This window comes from Giraffa tippelskirchi, chromosome 7, assembly GCF_054371585.1.
Source record: "Giraffa tippelskirchi isolate mGirTip1 chromosome 7, T2T-mGirTip1v1.2.pri, whole genome shotgun sequence".
In the NCBI taxonomy this organism is placed as follows: Eukaryota; Metazoa; Chordata; class Mammalia; order Artiodactyla; family Giraffidae; genus Giraffa; species Giraffa tippelskirchi.
This window is the reverse complement of record NC_137281.1, coordinates 88010047-88027023: the sequence shown is the minus strand read 5'-3', so window position 1 is coordinate 88027023 and position 16977 is coordinate 88010047. Positions and strand designations below refer to the sequence as shown.

Genomic DNA, 16977 nt, shown 5'->3' with positions numbered 1-16977 from the left:
AGTGACTGTGACAGTACAGGGGCAGCACATAGAGGCACGTGTTCATTATGTATGGCTGGAGAAATTATCTGTCTCCAGGGGGACATGTTTCACTGTGCATTAGCTTCTTGCCGCTTCCTTCTTCCCCGTTTCTCTGCCCACTCTCTTTATCACTGTCCTTCTGAGGCTCCCTTCCCACTCCCTGACCCCCCCATTCACAGTTCGGCTCTGCCCATCAATGTCTCCATCCATCTTCTCTGCCGTGTCCCCGTCTCCCTCTCCTCTTTGCTCAATCTCCCTCTTGCTGTCCAGGAGTCGCTTTTCTGTTTCTGTCTCTCATTTGTCTAGTTTTTTTCTAGCTCCCTCTCTCACATTCCATCTGTGCTTCCCTCTGTAATACCAGCTTTTTGGGTACCCTGAAGCTAGCGATAACCTTTTCTTGTTATATTAAAGTCCATAAGCAGCACTTGGTTTATTGATGGATTAGTTTTTATTTAAATTCTACAAAGAAGGGAATTTTTATAAAGTGAGAGCAGGGAGAAAACATGAAATCAAGCAAAGGAACAACAGAAAGAAGGGGCACCCTGAGAGGATGGGGCGGGGGGAGGAGGGGAGGCATCAGAAGGGGTTGAACCGACATTGCCTTATTTCCTTTTAAATAAACTGGTTTGGATCTTCATGATTGATGACAGCTAAGTCTGGATTATAAAGGGTTAAGCACCAAGTCAGGCTTGGCGCCTAACTCAGAGGCAGAGCTTCAGGGAGAAAGAGTTGGGTTAAATAAACCCAAGAAGCTGACGTGGGTAGAATTTCTTCTGCCTGACCCATTAACAACTGCGAATGGGACATTTTAGAAATGGTTTTTATTGAAATGCTTCAGTGGGGCATAGCCCCGAGAAGCCAAAACTTGGCTCTGAGGCCAGCCCTGGGGTGCGCTGCAGAGATGTGGACAGTCGGCTGCTAAGGGGGTGGGGGGTGGCCTGGGTCAGGCAGGAGGTGCCAGCAGCTGCTGATCTGGGCAGTTCTGATGAAGCTTTTGCTCTCTCATCTTGCCCACTATAATTAAAGCTTTCTGATCTGACTTCCTAAAGGAAAACTAGAATTTAAAAAACAAAAAATCCCCAAAACAGCAGAGATGCTTAGTTGCAATATACATATGTTTTAAATCATAAAGCTCTTAATCCTGTCTTGAGGTCAGGGCTACTGGTCAGTTTCCAAGCATCTAATCTGTTAGAACCCTGGTGGGAGGGGCTCTTAACAAAACAGTTAAAACCAACAAGAATGAAACACCTAACTGTACTCACCAAATCAGATACATGCATGTAAACTGCCACTGACCCCACCATGCTCCTTCTGGGGGGAATTTCTCCCCCAGATTCCCTCTTTTCTCACCTGACCCTTCCATCCCACCTCTTGCTTCTCTCCCCTGACAGACCACGTAGAACTCGTGGACCAGAATAAATCAGTTATTTCCCCTCAAAGGATGTAACTTTCCACTCCCCAAATGACTTTGACAGTTTTCTCATTTGCTAGCTGAGGAGGATATCAAGAGACACTGACCTTCTGGTTTTGCCTAAAGAGGGAACACTCAGTAACTATTATGCTTCAGTCCCTGATTTGCTTTAACTATGCCCTTCCTCCCTCCCTGCCATGTCCTCGCTTACCTTCTCACTGTCCCTCTTGAACATTCTACTCACCCCACAGGGCACCGCTGCTCCCTGCAGCCCTCCCTTGCCTGGTATGGTTATGCTATAAGCCACATCTGTCTTCAACCCCACAGCATTCCCTGCCAGCAAGAGAAAGCGTGGGGCCTCTAAGAGTGTTTTGCTCCCTATTTAATCAGATTAGTCCCATCACCTACCCTGAGGAGTCAGATTTGGGTGTTACTGAGCTATCTGTGGAAGGAGGAAAAATTGTCAGACATCACTTAAAAAGCCCTGGCCCTTGGACGCCTGGGAACTGCCAAGAGAAATTAATCTTCCCGCTATTTAAGGCAATTTCTTTTCCATCATCCTTTGTCAAGAGGACTGCACTGGGAAACGAATCTGATGGGAGTCCCTGAACTGGTACACTCCACTCAACAGCATCTCTCCGATGCTATGCAGCATCCATCATCCCCATGCAAGCAGAGACTCATACCACCGCAAAGCCAGCTCCCTACCAGTCATAGCAGCAAGAAACTGCCATCATAGAACGGGTGTCACTGGGTCTAGAGACTTGCAGCTTTCCTCTACCTCTGCTCTGCTCTTTCCAGAAAACCTACCACAAATTGATTTCTTCCACTAGGCCAGTCTTTGCTTTTATCCAAAATCCAGGAAGGCAGAGAAACAAGGATATGCTAGAATACAGGACTCTAGGATATGTTTCTTGCCTCAACAGGACTCTGCCAGTGCATAATATGTGTTAAACTGAACAGCTAGACCACTGCAAGTCAGGTGTGGGATAGCAACAGGACAAGAGCAGCCCTACTTCAAGACTCTCTTCTCTCCAGACTCAATTTTCTTTCATGGGCTAAGAGCCCAGGGAGTCCTATGCTCTCTGGGGTCAGGGTAGATTTCCAATCTTCAACTCTTTTCACGTTCCAGGTTACTTCCCAGGGCAGTTATTTTCAAATATGCTCCTTAGGGTACCAAGGGGCTTCCTTTGTGGCTCAGCTGGTGAAGAATCTGCCTGAAATGCGGGAGACCTGGGTTCGATCCCTGGGTTGGGAAGATCCCCTGGAGAAGGGAAAGGCTACCCACTCCAGTATTCTGGTCTGGAGAATTCCATGGACAGTCCATGGAGTCGCAGAGTCAGACATGACTGAGCAACTTTCACTTTCACAGGGTACCAAGAAGTACCAGGGAGTACGTGTGCGTGGGGGGAGCAAGGTGTGAGAAGTGGCTGGAGGGGAAAGCTAAATGGTTGAGGCGCTGGACCCTTCAACTCTACTTCAATCTGACTTGATTTCGTTCAGGGGCTGGGATTTCTCCTAAGAGTTCATTTTAAAAAGAGTTCTAATTTTCTAAAAGGTCTGCAAAGCACTGTCCTAAGTGAGAGGAAGACAGCTGTGTCTGGGCCTCTCCTGACTGCGGCGCAGAGGGAGCTGTGGTGTGGCTCCTGTCTGCTCTGGCTGTAGGGCAGATCCTGGTCCACACCGGCAGCTCCCGGCTCCAGGAGCTCCGGAGGCACTTTTCAGCAAAATGAATCTCCTCAGGCACGAGAGCCATTTGTTTTCCAAACTCCCTTCTCTGGTCTCACTAATTCCCAATTTCCCTGCATTTGACAAATGCAATTAACAAGCCTCGATCAGTTCCTGGCCAACAGCCCTCATCAATCAATACGGAGATTTCAGAGACTTCAGAGACTGCAGGAGGCTGAGCGGGAGGGAAGGTGCAAGAAGGAAAGGTGGCTGCAGTGCAGGGGAGAACAGGCTTTATAGCTCGCTTATCTCTGAGTGACTCCTCCCAGCCCCTTGGCCTCAAAAGAGGACACTCCACTGTCACCCTCACCAACCACTTTCTTCCTTCTTGCCAACTCATATAAAGCAGCGTTCACACCCTTCTCATTCTCTAAAGGTTTCTCCCATCAACCTCCTGCGTCTCTTCTGTCTTCTTAACAGAAGGCCTTGCCATCTGCTGCCACCATAGCCTGGGAAGACCCTCGGTGCTAGGGGTGACAAATCAGCCATCTCTCTGCTCTCAGCAGGGACTCTTCCGCACCCACAGGCTCCAGGAACGATATTGTGCTGTTTCCTGCCCAGGAGGCTACAAGTCCATGATCATTTCCCTCTGTCTTCCACAAACACACACCGCAGGGCCAGAAGGAGAGGTGTCACCTGGCTGGTGGTCACTACGCTTTCACACACACACCTCTCTGTCCTCTCTTTTCCCAGGGTCAAAGCCTTCCTTTCCCAACTGGCTTACCCTCCTCACCTCTCTGCTCTGCATGTGGCATCAGCCTTCCCTCCCCCAGCACAGGGGGAGAGCTTTTGCCTCGGCAGCTCTGCCTGGTACAGCCCTGTGCATCTTTCCACCTCATCAACTTTTCATCTCTTTGCAAACGGAATCAAGAAGTCTCTCCCTCCTCCCTGCGTCTCTCTCCTTCTCCTTTGTTATTAGCTTCATGAGTGGGGATGTTAATGTATTCACTAGGTAATGTCTTCACACCACTGTTTCCTGTAATTACAGTCCCTTCCCTCCCACTGTCCCAGCCCATTTGACTGTAAAGTGCTTGGAGGAGGGACAGTGTGGAGAAAAAACGCAACACAGGCTGAGGTCGAGTAGTGTCATGTTAACATTCAAGAAAGTAAAACCAATAATTACCTCTGCAGTAGCTCATTAACAGCTGGTAACACATGGACGTCAATGCACCAGAGATTTAAAAAAATGTGATCGATACAATTGGGGACCCCTCCACTAGAGGATGGGGAACTGTACCCATATGACCAACAAGTCACCCCACAAATGCAAGCAGCCACATCCGTCCTCCTTCAGCGGGTAGATCCACTATATTTGTCATGTAGATCAGCGACATTGTCACTGGAGACCCGGATCCAGCCATCCTCCCTGACATGGTAGAGGTTGACTGAACCTCCTGAGTAGGCATCTCTGTAGGTGGCTTGGTAGATGGCTCGACGGGCCAGATCATAGGCCTCCTCCACCTCCAGGTCATAGGAGTAACCCCGATCCATGACCCCATAAGCATATACAGAGCCAGAACCTACAGAGAAGGTGGCCCCCGAGATCCGGTTTCCTTCACTGTCCACGTAGTAGAGGCCTGGAAAGAGAGATGAGGTTAGTAAGAAAACAATGATCACCTCTTCTGACATCTAATTCATCTTTAAAGGCAACAGTTCCCCCTTCCTCTTGAAACCCAGGGAGACCAACAGAAATTCAAGAAAACAGGACTTCTATAAAATTACTTAAAAAAAAAAAAGTGAAGAAATAAAATTAAATATGAAGACTTCAGGATTCTACACATTCCACTCCATCTCACCTCACATTACAGTTACTGCCTTGTCTGTCTTCTCTGTACAACCAAAAAACTAGTATAGTTCAAATGACTTCAGTTTCAAGCACAGAACTTTTAGGCACTGTGAGAGATAATGTTTGAGACAATCCTAACCCTCAAGAGTTCAGACTATCTGGGAATATTATCTGGACAAGTATGCTATCTCTTCTATCACACAGTAAGAGAATAAAGCCTAGAATTCTAAGTCATATTGTAAAGAACCTGCACTGTCCAATATGGTAGCCACTAGCCACATGTGATTCAACACTTGAAATGAAGCTAGTACCTACAACATGCTGGAGTGATAGTCTTTTGGATCTACCAGGTTAAATAAAATTATTATTAAAATTACTTTTCCTTTTCAATTTTAAAAACATGGCTACAACATTTAAGATTACATGTATGGCTCACATTATATTTCTATTGGACAGTGCTGGTATAGACTAAACAGTTAGCCAGGCCAACCGCCTTTTTTTTTAATTAAAAAAAATTTATTTTCTTTCTTTTTTCTGGCCACATTGTGCAGCTTGCGAGATTGTAGCTCCCCAAACCCAGGCCCTCTCAGCAGTGAAAGTGCACAATCCTAACCACTGGATCACGAGGGAATTCCCCCAACTGCCTATTTTTATAGTTTTTCTTGGAACACACCCACAACCATTTGTGTATATATTGTCTAGGACTGCTTTTATGCTAAAACCAAGCTATGTAGTTGAGACAAAGATCACAGGGCCTGAAAATCTAGAATATTTACTTACATTTGGTCCTTTATGAAAAAGTTAGCCAACCTCTGGTATAACAAAAAGTTAGACACAGGTTTAATAAAATTTTTATCATTTCCATCTGCCCCCTGGACCTCTCCAGCTGGATGCCTTTTGTCACCAAATTCATATTTAAATTTCCTGTCCTCAAATACTTCCAGTGGTTCTCCCTTACAGACCAAACTCATCCCTCTTCTGCCCCACCAATCCACTTCCTTCTGTATTTTCAAATTCTGGCAATGCATCACTAATATTTTTCCTATTTCAGTGGGTCTCAACACTAACTATGCATCAACATCATCTAAGGAAGTTTTTTTTTTTTTTTTGGCCAGGGCATGCAGCTCCCAGGACCTTAGTTCTCCAACCAGGGACTGAACCTGGGCCTCTGGCAGTGAAAGCGCCAAGTCCTAATCACTGGACGGCCAGGGAACTCCAGGTATTTTTAAAAAGATGCCAAGGACTTAACCCAGGTATTCTTTTTAATTGGTCTGGGTGGGGGACAAGCACGGAGCTAGATTCTTAAGTTCTTCAGGTGATCACGATACAAGCCAGGTTGAAAAGTACGGCCCTTATCAGTTTCCAGGTTCCGATGGTTCTAACATGGAGCCCCTCCTCAGGCCCACTGCCACTACCTTGCTAAGCCGGTGCACCATCTGGTTCCAATTCCCTTTCTGGCTCTCTGGCTCACTACTCTGCTTCACACATTCTTAGCTCCAATTAAACTAGACTTCCAGTTACTTCCCGCAAGACCTCATGCTTCTTCCCTCTCTTTTGCTCATGATGTTTCTTTTCTCACATCCAGGAAAATGAGACCTACCTATGACGCCCTCCCCAGTTTCTCCCATCAGAAGCAATTCTTCCCACCTCCTTAAATTCTTTCAGCATTTTACTGATTCTCTTTAAAGCGGTATTCATCTCATTCAGCCTCGCATGAAGTAATCTGGGATCCTTTCTCAGTCTGCTTGAGACCAGGGGCTGATTCATCCTGAATGGGACGACTTGTCAGGAAGGCTTCCATGAGACAGTACAATTTAGGTTAAGCTTTGGCTTCCTGGGTTTTCCTTGCTAGCCAGTTTTTGTACTCTTTTACACTGTTTTCCACCACCTGGGACCAATCCAATAGCTAACGGTTCAAAACAACATTTCCAAAATGGCTCCCTGGACCACACAGGAGGAATGGAACTGTTCTTTCACATTTTTCAAACAGAAATGTCTCAATTTCCAAAGTAACAAACTGAGCTGCTCTCTCACAGGCACTTTTAAGTCTCTCCTCATCCATCCTCTATTGAGGGGAGAACTAATATTCTCCAAAGCAAATGAAAAAGTAGTGGGTATTCTACAGTTGATCAATAGAGGAAAACTAGGCATTTAGAAAGGTAAATGAGGGAATTCCCTGGCAGTCCAAATGGTTAGGCCTCCACACTTTCACTGCAGAGGGCACAGGTTGAATCCCTGGTCAGGGAACTAAGATCCCACAAGCCACAAAGTTAAAAAAAAAAAAGAAAGAAAGAAAGCAAGCAGGTAAATGAATGAAGCAAAAACAACAGGAGGAAAGATTAACTATTTTCAATCACCAAAGGGGAAAATTACACAGAATGTGACTAGCTGTATACCAGCTTGACTAAAGGGACATTCAAAATTGGCTGAAGAGGAACTGCTATCAGATACAAGTCTTGAGTTTCCTGGCAAGGATTTTATATACTAGGAAGAAAAACAGGTTAAGGAATTCTTTTCAGAGACAACAGGACTGAGGTGATTATATCAAGCAAGGAAAGGAGATGGGCCCAAAGGGCCCCTTCTAGGCCAAAGACTCTCTACAGGAAAAAAGGGAAGAGAAATGACTGACTTTTGAGTAGTTACTTGGTTTCATTGTCCAATATGGTAGCCACCAGCCATATGTGGCTGTTGAGCTCTTGAAATGAGGATGACACATGCCAAAATGATATTTTAGTTATTATGGATTAAGACAACTGTTAAAATTAATTTCACCCATTTCTTTTCACTTTTAAAATATATCCATTAGAAAAAAGTAAAATTACATGTTACATGTGTAGCTCACATTTAATTTTTTAATTTATTTTCTTTATATCTAGCTCACATTATTTCTATCAGATTGCACTGATTAGAGCTTTTATGTCTATTACCCAAGTCTTAAATACAACTCTTTGCATTTTACAGGAGAGAAATGTCTTATCATTTTACAGGAGAGGAAAAACATTTTACAGGAAAAACAGTTTATGTGCCAGACACTGCATATTTGACATGTATTGCCTCATGGAACCTATATAAGATGATGAAACAGGCTGAGAAAATAAACAACCTGCCCTAAGTCACATGGATGATCAATGACACAACTAATCTACCTCTGTGCCCTTTCCTACACTACATCTCTTCCTTAAACAAAGAGAAGGAAGGACTGAGAACTAATCAACACATCCTTAGCACTGACATATGCTCTTTCATTCATCTGTTCATGCAACCCTTCCTCTCTGTAACGGCAGCCCAAGAATCACACGGTTGCAGCTTAACTTACCAGGGCCTCTCTTATCCCAGCCACAGATCATGGTGCCCATGGACAGCCCCATGCCTTTATACTGATACACCATGTTGGCAAGCAGCTTGGAGGCAGCTGCTACGGAGATGCGTTCCTTGTTTCGAAGCTCATAGATTCGACATTGCCGAGCCAACAGACGCTCCCAGAAGCTGCAATCCGCTGCACCCCCAGCCATGGTGCCCAGCAGGTAGGGGTTGATCTCTATCACTTTCTTTACTGTCTGGGAGGCGATGTAGGCACCGGCTGTGGCCCGGGAATCTGCTGCAACAATGACTCCGTGGCGAAACTGTTAAAATCAGAGAAAACACAAGCCAGGGGCCACGTCAGACCACAAAAACATCACCTTGACATTTCTTTATGCATCGATACAACCCCAGAACATCTCTTGTCGCTGCTGTTTTATACTTCACAACCTACTTTCCCACTTATGTGTCACTGGAGCTTCACATCAATAGCTTGAGGTGAGATTACCTTCACTTGCTGGCTGAGGAAACAGGCTCAATGAGATCGAATGACTTACCCAAGATCACAGAGCCAGTTATTACAAAGCTAGGCTAGGAATCCCAATTGTCTGGCTCCTATTAGAGTGCTTCCTCCCACCAACTTTCCTCCTCAAGCCATAACGTTTCAGTTACCCTGACCTATCCGGGCCATGCAGTTTCCAAAACCTTTGGTGGTCACAACAGCCTTCCCTCTGCCAGAGTTCACTGTCGCTGCGGCCGCCTCTTTCCTGGACAGGAGCAGCCTGGGGTCGCCTGGGAATCAATCCAAACAGCCTCGAAATCCTTCTCCCACTTACCCCTCTATCCCCCAGCCCCACCGCCACCCCGCTCCCGCCAGAGCGACAACCGAGGCCTCCCGGGCCAATGAGACAGCGAAACTGCCGGGGTCGGGCGAGAGGGCCGAGCCTCCGCCTGGGCTTCTCGGCCGCGGCCACGGCTGGTTATGGACCGGCTAGGAGGCCAGGAAGGGCGCGGGCAGGTAGGATTCAGCCCGGCGCGGCGGCTGTGTCTGCACCTTGAAGGCCAGGGTGGTGGTTCCATGAAGCATTTCAATTCTCGGCTCCTCTGGGATACCCCAGCTGGGCGCGGCCAGGCTCAGCCCATCGCTGGGACTGCCTGGACCCAGGTCCAGCAGATCCGCACGACCCCCGAGTCCAAAAAACCCGCGCCGGTTCACCGGTAGCGGCCTCTCCAACACGCTGGCCAGCGCCATGTCTAGTAAGGGCAAAGGGAACTGCCTGCCAGAACACCTAGCAAAGAGCGGCCGGGCAACGCCTCGCCGTCACAGCTTCACTCCCTATTAAATCTATCCCAGGGAGGAGCCATTTTAAGTCCTGGCACCACGCCTCCAAACACAAGAGCCAGATGCGAGTGATTATTTTCACCAAGGAGGAAAAAAATAAATGGCTTCACTTCCCTTAAATTATAAAGGGGTGTGGCTGACATCTTGACTTTGGCCACGTAACCAACACGGGATTAGATTAACCTCAAATTCATAGGAAGCAAACGCAAACGTCAGGTTGAGGGAGGGAAGTGGGGCCGGCCATCTTTGAGAAGGGCGTGACTGGATGAAAATCTGTTCTAAACCGGTAGCGGTAAATCGGCCCCGCCCCGCCCGGTGTCCAAGCAACAATTAACATCTATTCCTTTTCAGTAGTCGGTTAATGCGACTGAAGTTGCCATTTTGTTTAAGGGCACTCTCTAATACTGGGTAAAATAATGATCTACTCTGAGGCCATTTTCCTACGAAGTTACTAAAACCACAGTAGTTTGAGCTAGAAAGCGCAACAAACATGAGTGCTATACCTCTTGTTTTTTGATAGCATCAATCGCCACAATAGCCAGGTTCTCTAACAGCAACCAATTTTTTAGATTCAGTATTGTCTTTACTCCCACCCCCTGGTGGAAATTCTAATAAGTAATGAATTGCCCAAAAGGCAGATAGAAGAATAAAGAAGGAAAAGCAAAGGGCCCAGTTAATTCACAGACTGGATTCGCAATTCAGCTCCTGAATAACTGAGTCAATAGTAATTTACCATTCAGAGCCTGGAGGAGAGTTGAGGCTCCATAAAGATGTACCAAGAGGTTTCCTGACTTAATCTTGCTAAGACAAGCCCTTATTCAAGAACGTGCTCTATTTCATTGTCTCTCCCTCTCTCCACCCACCTTCATTTTTCAACCCTTTTGGGAACTATAACATGCAAAGAAGTGGGCAAATGTATGAAATGTTGCCTCCTGCTTTATGTTTCTATGAAGTCAGTGTCTAGTCTTCCTTGTTGGATTCCAGCAGCAACATCCATCAATATCTAAATTCCTCTTTCCTCTGATGCCCAACTCAGCCCCTCCTCTTCCCAGCAGACTCTGTATTGTATTTTTAATGCTGAAATTTGGCAACTCTTTCCAAACCCAACCATCAGAATGTAATGAAGCAGAAGATCTATTTGTGGGTCTCACACTTGGATGGTGTGGAAAATGCAGAGTGCCTCTGTTTATTGAGCACATATTATTTTGCAGTCACTCCTTGCAATGCAACTAATCCTCCTTCTGACTTCTCTCAGTGGTTCTTTCCCTCTGCTACTAATGGTGTCTGTACTTCTCTTAAGGCATTTTTATATTTTAACCTGGTTATAAATACATTTATCTCCCACTGGATAGTGAACTTTTAAAGACAGGTATTTCTCTGGAATTCCCTGGCAGTCCAGTGGTTAGGTCTTAGTGCTTTCACTGCCAGGGGCCTGGGTTTGATCCCTGGTCAGAGAGCTAAGATCCCACAAGCCAAGCCATGTGGCAAGAACAAAAAAAAATCTGTAAAGACAGGCATTTCTCTGTGCCCACTATATGCTTAATACATGTTTGTCAAATGAACACGTGAAAGGATGACAATATTGTTCTTCTAGTCACAGAGGCTTGAAGCCCTGGCTCATCCTTGACAGCTCCTGTTCCTTTCCTCCGCATCCACTAGATGCCAAGTCCTGTTCATCCTCCCTTCACAGTGCTGCTCACATTCTTCTTCATTGCAATTGATATTGCCTTTGGCTTCTTATCTTCTCAATCGTGAGTTACTGAAATATTCTCCTAATTTTTCTGGGCCCACACTATGTTTCTAATTAATTTTGCATAGTACCAGGTTGATTTTATTAAAACATCATCTTGATCTTATCACTTACCTGCTTAAAAATGGTCTGTAAGGTTCAGCTCCTCAGCATGACATTCAAAGCCTTCCAGAATCTGTTCCCATTTTACCTTACAATAGTTTTCTGCTCCAAGGACCCATTCAGGGAGACCTCAAAGAGGAGAGGTACACATGATCAGTGCTGCAATGGGTGGGAATATAAACTGATACATACCATGGAGAATAGTATGGAGTTCCCCACCCCCCTAAAAAAAAAAATAAAAAATAGACCTACCATATGATCTAGTAATCCCATGTCTGGGTATTTATCCAAAGGAAATGAAATCACTATCTCATAGAGATAGCTGCAATCCAATGTTCACTGCACATTATTCACAATTACCAGTACATGAAAACAATATCCATCATCAATGTATGAATGCATAAAGTGTTATATATGTGGTAGAATATTATTCAGCCATAAAAAAGAAGGAGATCCTGCCATTTGTGATGACATGGATGAAACTTGAGGGCATTATGCTAAGTGAAAGAAGCCAGGAGGAGAAAGACAAATACAGTATGAGCTTACTTATATGTAGGATCTAACAAACCCAAACTCTTAGAAACAGATAGTAGATTGGTGGTTGTCAGAGGCTCAGAGTTGATGAAAATGGAAAGATGTTGGTCAAAAGTGTACAAATTTCCAGTTATAAGAGGAATAAGTTCTGGAAATCAAATGTACAGCACGGTAACTATAGTTAACAATACTCTTTTGTGTACTTGAAAGTTGCTGAGAGTAGATCTTAAATGTTCTTACCATAACAACAAAAATGATAATTATGTGAGGTGAAGGATTTGTTAACTATCCATATTGCAGTAAATGTTTTGCGATATATGCCTACACAGACACATCCATAGAAGTATCAAATCATCATGTTGTACACATTAAACTTAAATAAATAAAGTTATATGTCAATTATGTCTCAATAGGGTTTCCCTGGTGGTCCAGTGGTTGTCTGCCTGCCAAAGCAGGGGACAAAGTTTCCAGTCCTGGTCCAGGAGGATCCCTTATGCCATGGGGCAACTACTGAGCGCCGCACTCTGGAGCCCAGGAGCTGCAACTGCTGAGCCCACATGCCACAGCTACTGAAGTCTGTGTGCCCTAGAGTCCATGCTCCGCAACAAACAGAAGCCACCATGGCCACAACTAGAGAAAGCCCACGTGCAGCAATGAAGACCCAGTGCAAACAAAAATAAATTTTAAAAATTATATCTCAGTAAAGCAGGTGTTGGAGAAGAAAACAATGATAAGTGCTATAGTTCAGAGGTGAGAAAGGTGGTCAGTGTAGATTGGGTGAGTTTGGGGGTCAAGGAGGGCTTTGTCAAGGAGGTCTGGATTCATTTCCTTAAATACCACTTAGATCCCATTGCTTCTCAAATTCAGAGCCTCTTCTCTCTCGGCCACTACCTGGGGAGGGTTTTCAGAATGGATGATATTATGTAAGCCAGACTTGGGAGGATAAGATTCAAAAAGATGAAGGGGAGGTGGGAGATGTGCTGGGAATAACATGAAAAGAGGTTGTGGTAGATGGATTGGGATTGAGTCACAGTGGGCCTTACGTGCCAACCTGGGGTGGATTTGATCTTACAACCCTTTAAGGTTTCTTGGTAGAGGAGACATGGGATGTGAGTGATACCTTAAGAAATCATGTCAGCTTGGAGGATGAGGTTAGAGGGGGAGCTGTAATGTTTAGAAAAATATACTCCATATGGTTCCAGAAGTAGATGTAGCTTGTCACCCCACCCCAGTCTAGGGCCAGCTGTCAGTGTCCACCCTTCGTTGGTCTAAGACTTAGACTCAGCATGATGGTATCAAAGTCAGTTGTTTCTCCTGCCTTGAAACTGCAAACCAATCTCTTGCCATTGTGAACTGTTGGGCACAAAGGGGGCCAATAGATCCTTTCAGCTACATCCTCAGAACTTTAGCACCAGTCAGAGAGGCTATACTATCAGAGAACTGTCAGGTGTGCCAAGTCTGTATGCAGATGGAAGTTCATGTTCATGCCCAAAGCAGAGGAGAAAAAGATCTCCAGGTTTTAGTTCCCCTTCACCTGGCCCCGCGGTGCTCTGTCATTCTGAAGGCATCTGGGCACCCCATACAAAGCTCTCTTGCTCTTCTTTCCTTTGTCTTTGTCCCAGTCCATTTCGTTTTCCCCACCTTGGTCATGAGGTGAACCAGTAAGCTCAGTGTCGTTGCTCCCTGACCCCATCCCCCTGAAGAGTAAACCCAGCATCAGGGACTCCTGCCACAGTGGGTCCCTATTGGCAATCTATTCTGTTTTGTTTTGGTTTGGGGCCGTGTCCTGTGACTTGTGGGATCTCAGCTCTGTGACCAGTGATCGAACTCAGGCCATAGCAGTGAAAGCCTGGCATCCCAGGGAACCTAGTCTGACTGTGCCATTACACTGCCTAGTCTTTACCTTTCCCTAGGCTGGGGGCCCTTTCAGGGCAGGGACAGGGCTTCATTAATCTCTGTGCCCAGTGCCCCCCGCAGGAAAAACAAGAGGAACCTAGCTCTGCTCCTTTCACTGGTGCCCCCTTTCCTTTGCAGTTACCCAGCCCCCACCCAACTCCAGGTGCTTGGAAGATGACAGACAGGCGACTCCTCCGGTGACGCTCAGGTGTGTCATGGACAGCGTCTCCCCAGCGCTGAAGACTCCACTGGCCTCATCCTGTCCCCCCCTCAGCAGTCCTCTGAGGGGGAGGGCGCTGCTCCATCAGCCGGTCCCAAAACCTGGTTTGGGTTTTGGGAGAAGCCACAGATCACACATCTTCCTGTATGGTTCTGGCTGCAGCCCGGCTTCTCCTTACCATCTCTCTTCTTCCACCCAACCCAGCTCACAGATCCCTGCCTTGCTCCTTCCAACTTTCACTGGACCCCAGGGATGGCTCTGCAAGATGTGTGCAAGTGGCAGGCCCCCGACACCCAGGAAACCTCCCCTCACCTGCCTCAGGCTGGTGGCTGGGCTGTGCCCCGAGGTTGGGACCCTCAAGCCTTCCTGCAGACCCACGGCCCCAGGCTGGCCCATGGTACCACCACCCTGGCCTTCCGCTTCCGTCATGGAGTCATTGCTGCCGCTGACACGCGGTCCTCCTGTGGCAACTACGTGGCGTGTCCAGCCTCACGCAAGGTCATCCCTGTGCACCAGCATCTCCTGGGCACCACCTCTGGCACCTCAGCTGACTGCGTCACGTGGTACCGGGTGCTGCAGCGGGAGCTGCGACTGCGGACACTGAGGGAGGGTCAGCTGCCCAGCGTGGCCGGTGCCGCCAAACTCTTATCAGTCATGATGTCGCGCTACCGGGGGCTGGATCTCTGCGTGGCCACAGCCCTGTGCGGCTGGGACCGCTCTGGCCCTGCCCTCTTCTATGTCTACAGCGATGGCACCTACCTGCAGGGGGACATCTTTTCGGTAGGCTCTGGGTCTCCCTACGCCTATGGCGTGCTAGATCGCGGCTATCGCTACGACATGAGCACCCAGGAAGCCTACGCCCTGGCCCGCCGTGCCGTGGCCCATGCCACCCACCGCGATGCCTACTCTGGGGGTTCCGTGGACCTCTTCCATGTGCAGGAGAGTGGATGGGAGTATGTGTCCTGCCATGATGCCTGGGTGCTATACTCGGAACTGCAGAAGCTTCCAGGGCCAGAGAAGGAACAGGAAGAGGAGGCCACCCCCAACAGAGCGGGTGAAGGCAGAGAATCATCTGTGGGGCTGGCACCTGGGGACTTGAAGGTGCCCACAGAGAGGCTGTGAGCAGCGGCAGGATCTGGGGGGCCCAGCCCAGGGTGGGAGATGGGGCCACAGGGGAAGCAGACTCCCAGCATTGGGGTCCTGCTCTCCTGGGTTGCTGGCTTCATTTGTTCCAAGTTTTCATCCCTTTCTCATCCCCAAGCTATTGACCCCTCTGTCCGACTTGTGGCGCCCAATAGATTGATCTAGCTTCCTTCTCAGCACCGAGTCCGTCTTTCAGCAAATACTGCACACCGGCTGCATGCCAGATGCTGTGCTAAGTGCTAGACCCTCTTTTCTTGCCATCTTCCTTTCTGCTTTTCCCCATCCTATCCCCAGTCTCTCTTCTTCCTCTCGTTTTTGTCTTCAGCTCAGCTTCAGAGTCTTTGCCTCTTTCTCACCTGGATGGGGGGGACAGTGGGAGGGAAATTTGGGGGGGATGGTAGCCCCGACGGCCCAGGCTGGAAGGGGCAGGGACAGTGCAGCATGAACATCTGGGGGTAAGTGATGGGCTCCCACTACTGCTTTCCTCCTCTGCCACCACCCCCCACTTGACCCTAATGACTCTGATGATGACTCCTTTACTGAATGCAGTTTTCATGATTAACTGTTTAAGGTTAATGTGATCCTCACTTGACAGTAGAGGAAACAGGTTCAAAGCGATATATGACTTGCCCGAGGTGACGCGGTCAGTGCAGAGATGAGGCTGGGATCCAGGCCATCCACTCCAGGGCTGTGCTCCTTCTGCACAGCTTCTCTCCCAGGGCCTCTTCCTGCGCCCGGGGAGTGATGTGGGAGAGAGAGCAGCTGGGCTGGGCCCCTTCCTGGTGGCCAGGGAAGAAGGAACTTGAAGGACCCAAGGGCTGGGAGGGTTGAGCCCAAGAAGCGTCCCCTGTTGAGCCCCCTCTATCTGCTCTTACCAAGGCCTGAGTCATCGGCACCCCCCCCCCCAACCAGCGTGCTCTGGCTTCTGGGCCTGTCATAGCTGCTGCCAGACTTCTCCTGCCGTCCCTTTGCCTTCTCCCCAGCCTCTCCTTCCGGTAGCTCCCTCTGGGCATGAAGAAAAGGGGGAGATGGCTGTGCCAGTGGGAACTGTTGGGTTAGCCCATCCTCTCCCGCCCCTCCTGTCTGCTTGCTGCTCCCCTGTGAGCCCTGACTTGGCGATGCAGGCTGACAACTCCAGGAGGGATGCCACCCCACCCCCCTCCCCAGGCCAAGTGGAAGGGAAGGCATGGTCAACCTAGGAGATGGGACCTGAAGGAAGGTTCCAGAACCTTCTTTCTTTGTCCTACTCCCCACTGCTTCCAGTCCCAAGATGAACAGCCTCTCTTCTCCCTCTTGGACACCCTCCTCCTAGCCTCTGGCCCAGTCCTGAGCCCCGACCCTGCACTTAAGGCTAAGAATTCCTCCAGGCAGGAGCTGGGCCAGACAGAGGAGCCCCAGTAGGCTCTGGCTTTCAGGGGATGATGAGGGAGGAGGGAGGAAAGCTGAGGGAGAGCCCCAGGAAGGAAAGCAGTAGGGGAGGGAAGGAAATGAGGGGGGTTGGTGCAGAAAGATGCGCAGTACAGGAGAACAAGCCTTTGAGCTGGGGTCTGGGAATCTGGCTGATGGCCTCTATGCAATCCTTCATCTTTCACCCTCTCCTCAGCCTCAGGGGAGGAGGTGCAGGACTCTGGGAATGATAACTGTAGGTCAAGAACCCTTAGGCCAGTTTTCTCCTGGAGGGAACACAGGAGGAAGGGCAGTTTTTGCCCAGGGTTCAAGTGTTTGATTGACTCAGACATAAGAG

At 48.1% G+C, this 16977-nt stretch overlaps 2 protein-coding genes across 6 annotated transcripts; one reads left to right on the top strand and one right to left on the bottom strand.

The window, feature by feature from the left end:
• Positions 1-4231: 4231 nt before the first annotated feature.
• Positions 4232-9502, bottom strand: PSMB5 (proteasome 20S subunit beta 5). Of its 2 annotated transcripts, none has more exons than XM_081506624.1 (3): positions 9301-9502; positions 8263-8569; positions 4232-4737 (listed from the first exon to the last, which is right to left on the bottom strand). In XM_081506624.1, exons 1-3 carry the CDS (start codon positions 9496-9498, stop codon positions 4451-4453), a joined length of 792 nt encoding a protein of 263 aa, XP_081362750.1. In that variant the 5' UTR covers positions 9499-9502; the 3' UTR covers positions 4232-4450. The 2 variants fall into 2 exon arrangements, with proteins under 2 accessions (XP_081362750.1, XP_081362751.1); XM_081506625.1 differs by lacking the exon at positions 4232-4737 and adding an exon at positions 4991-5043 and having other exon boundaries at positions 8254-8569.
• Positions 8903-15772, top strand: PSMB11 (proteasome subunit beta 11). 4 transcript variants are annotated; one of them, XM_081506623.1, is made up of 5 exons: positions 9967-9996; positions 11183-11339; positions 12388-12724; positions 14009-14078; positions 14295-15409. In XM_081506623.1, exon 5 carries the CDS (start codon positions 14343-14345, stop codon positions 15210-15212), a length of 870 nt encoding a protein of 289 aa, XP_081362749.1. In that variant the 5' UTR covers positions 9967-9996; positions 11183-11339; positions 12388-12724; positions 14009-14078; positions 14295-14342; the 3' UTR covers positions 15213-15409. The 4 variants fall into 4 exon arrangements, with proteins under 4 accessions (XP_081362747.1, XP_081362746.1, XP_081362748.1 ...); XM_081506621.1 differs by lacking the exons at positions 9967-9996; positions 11183-11339 and adding an exon at positions 8903-9264 and having other exon boundaries at positions 14009-15772; XM_081506620.1 differs by having other exon boundaries at positions 9529-11339; positions 14009-15772.
• The last annotated feature ends 1205 nt before the right edge of the window (positions 15773-16977 follow it).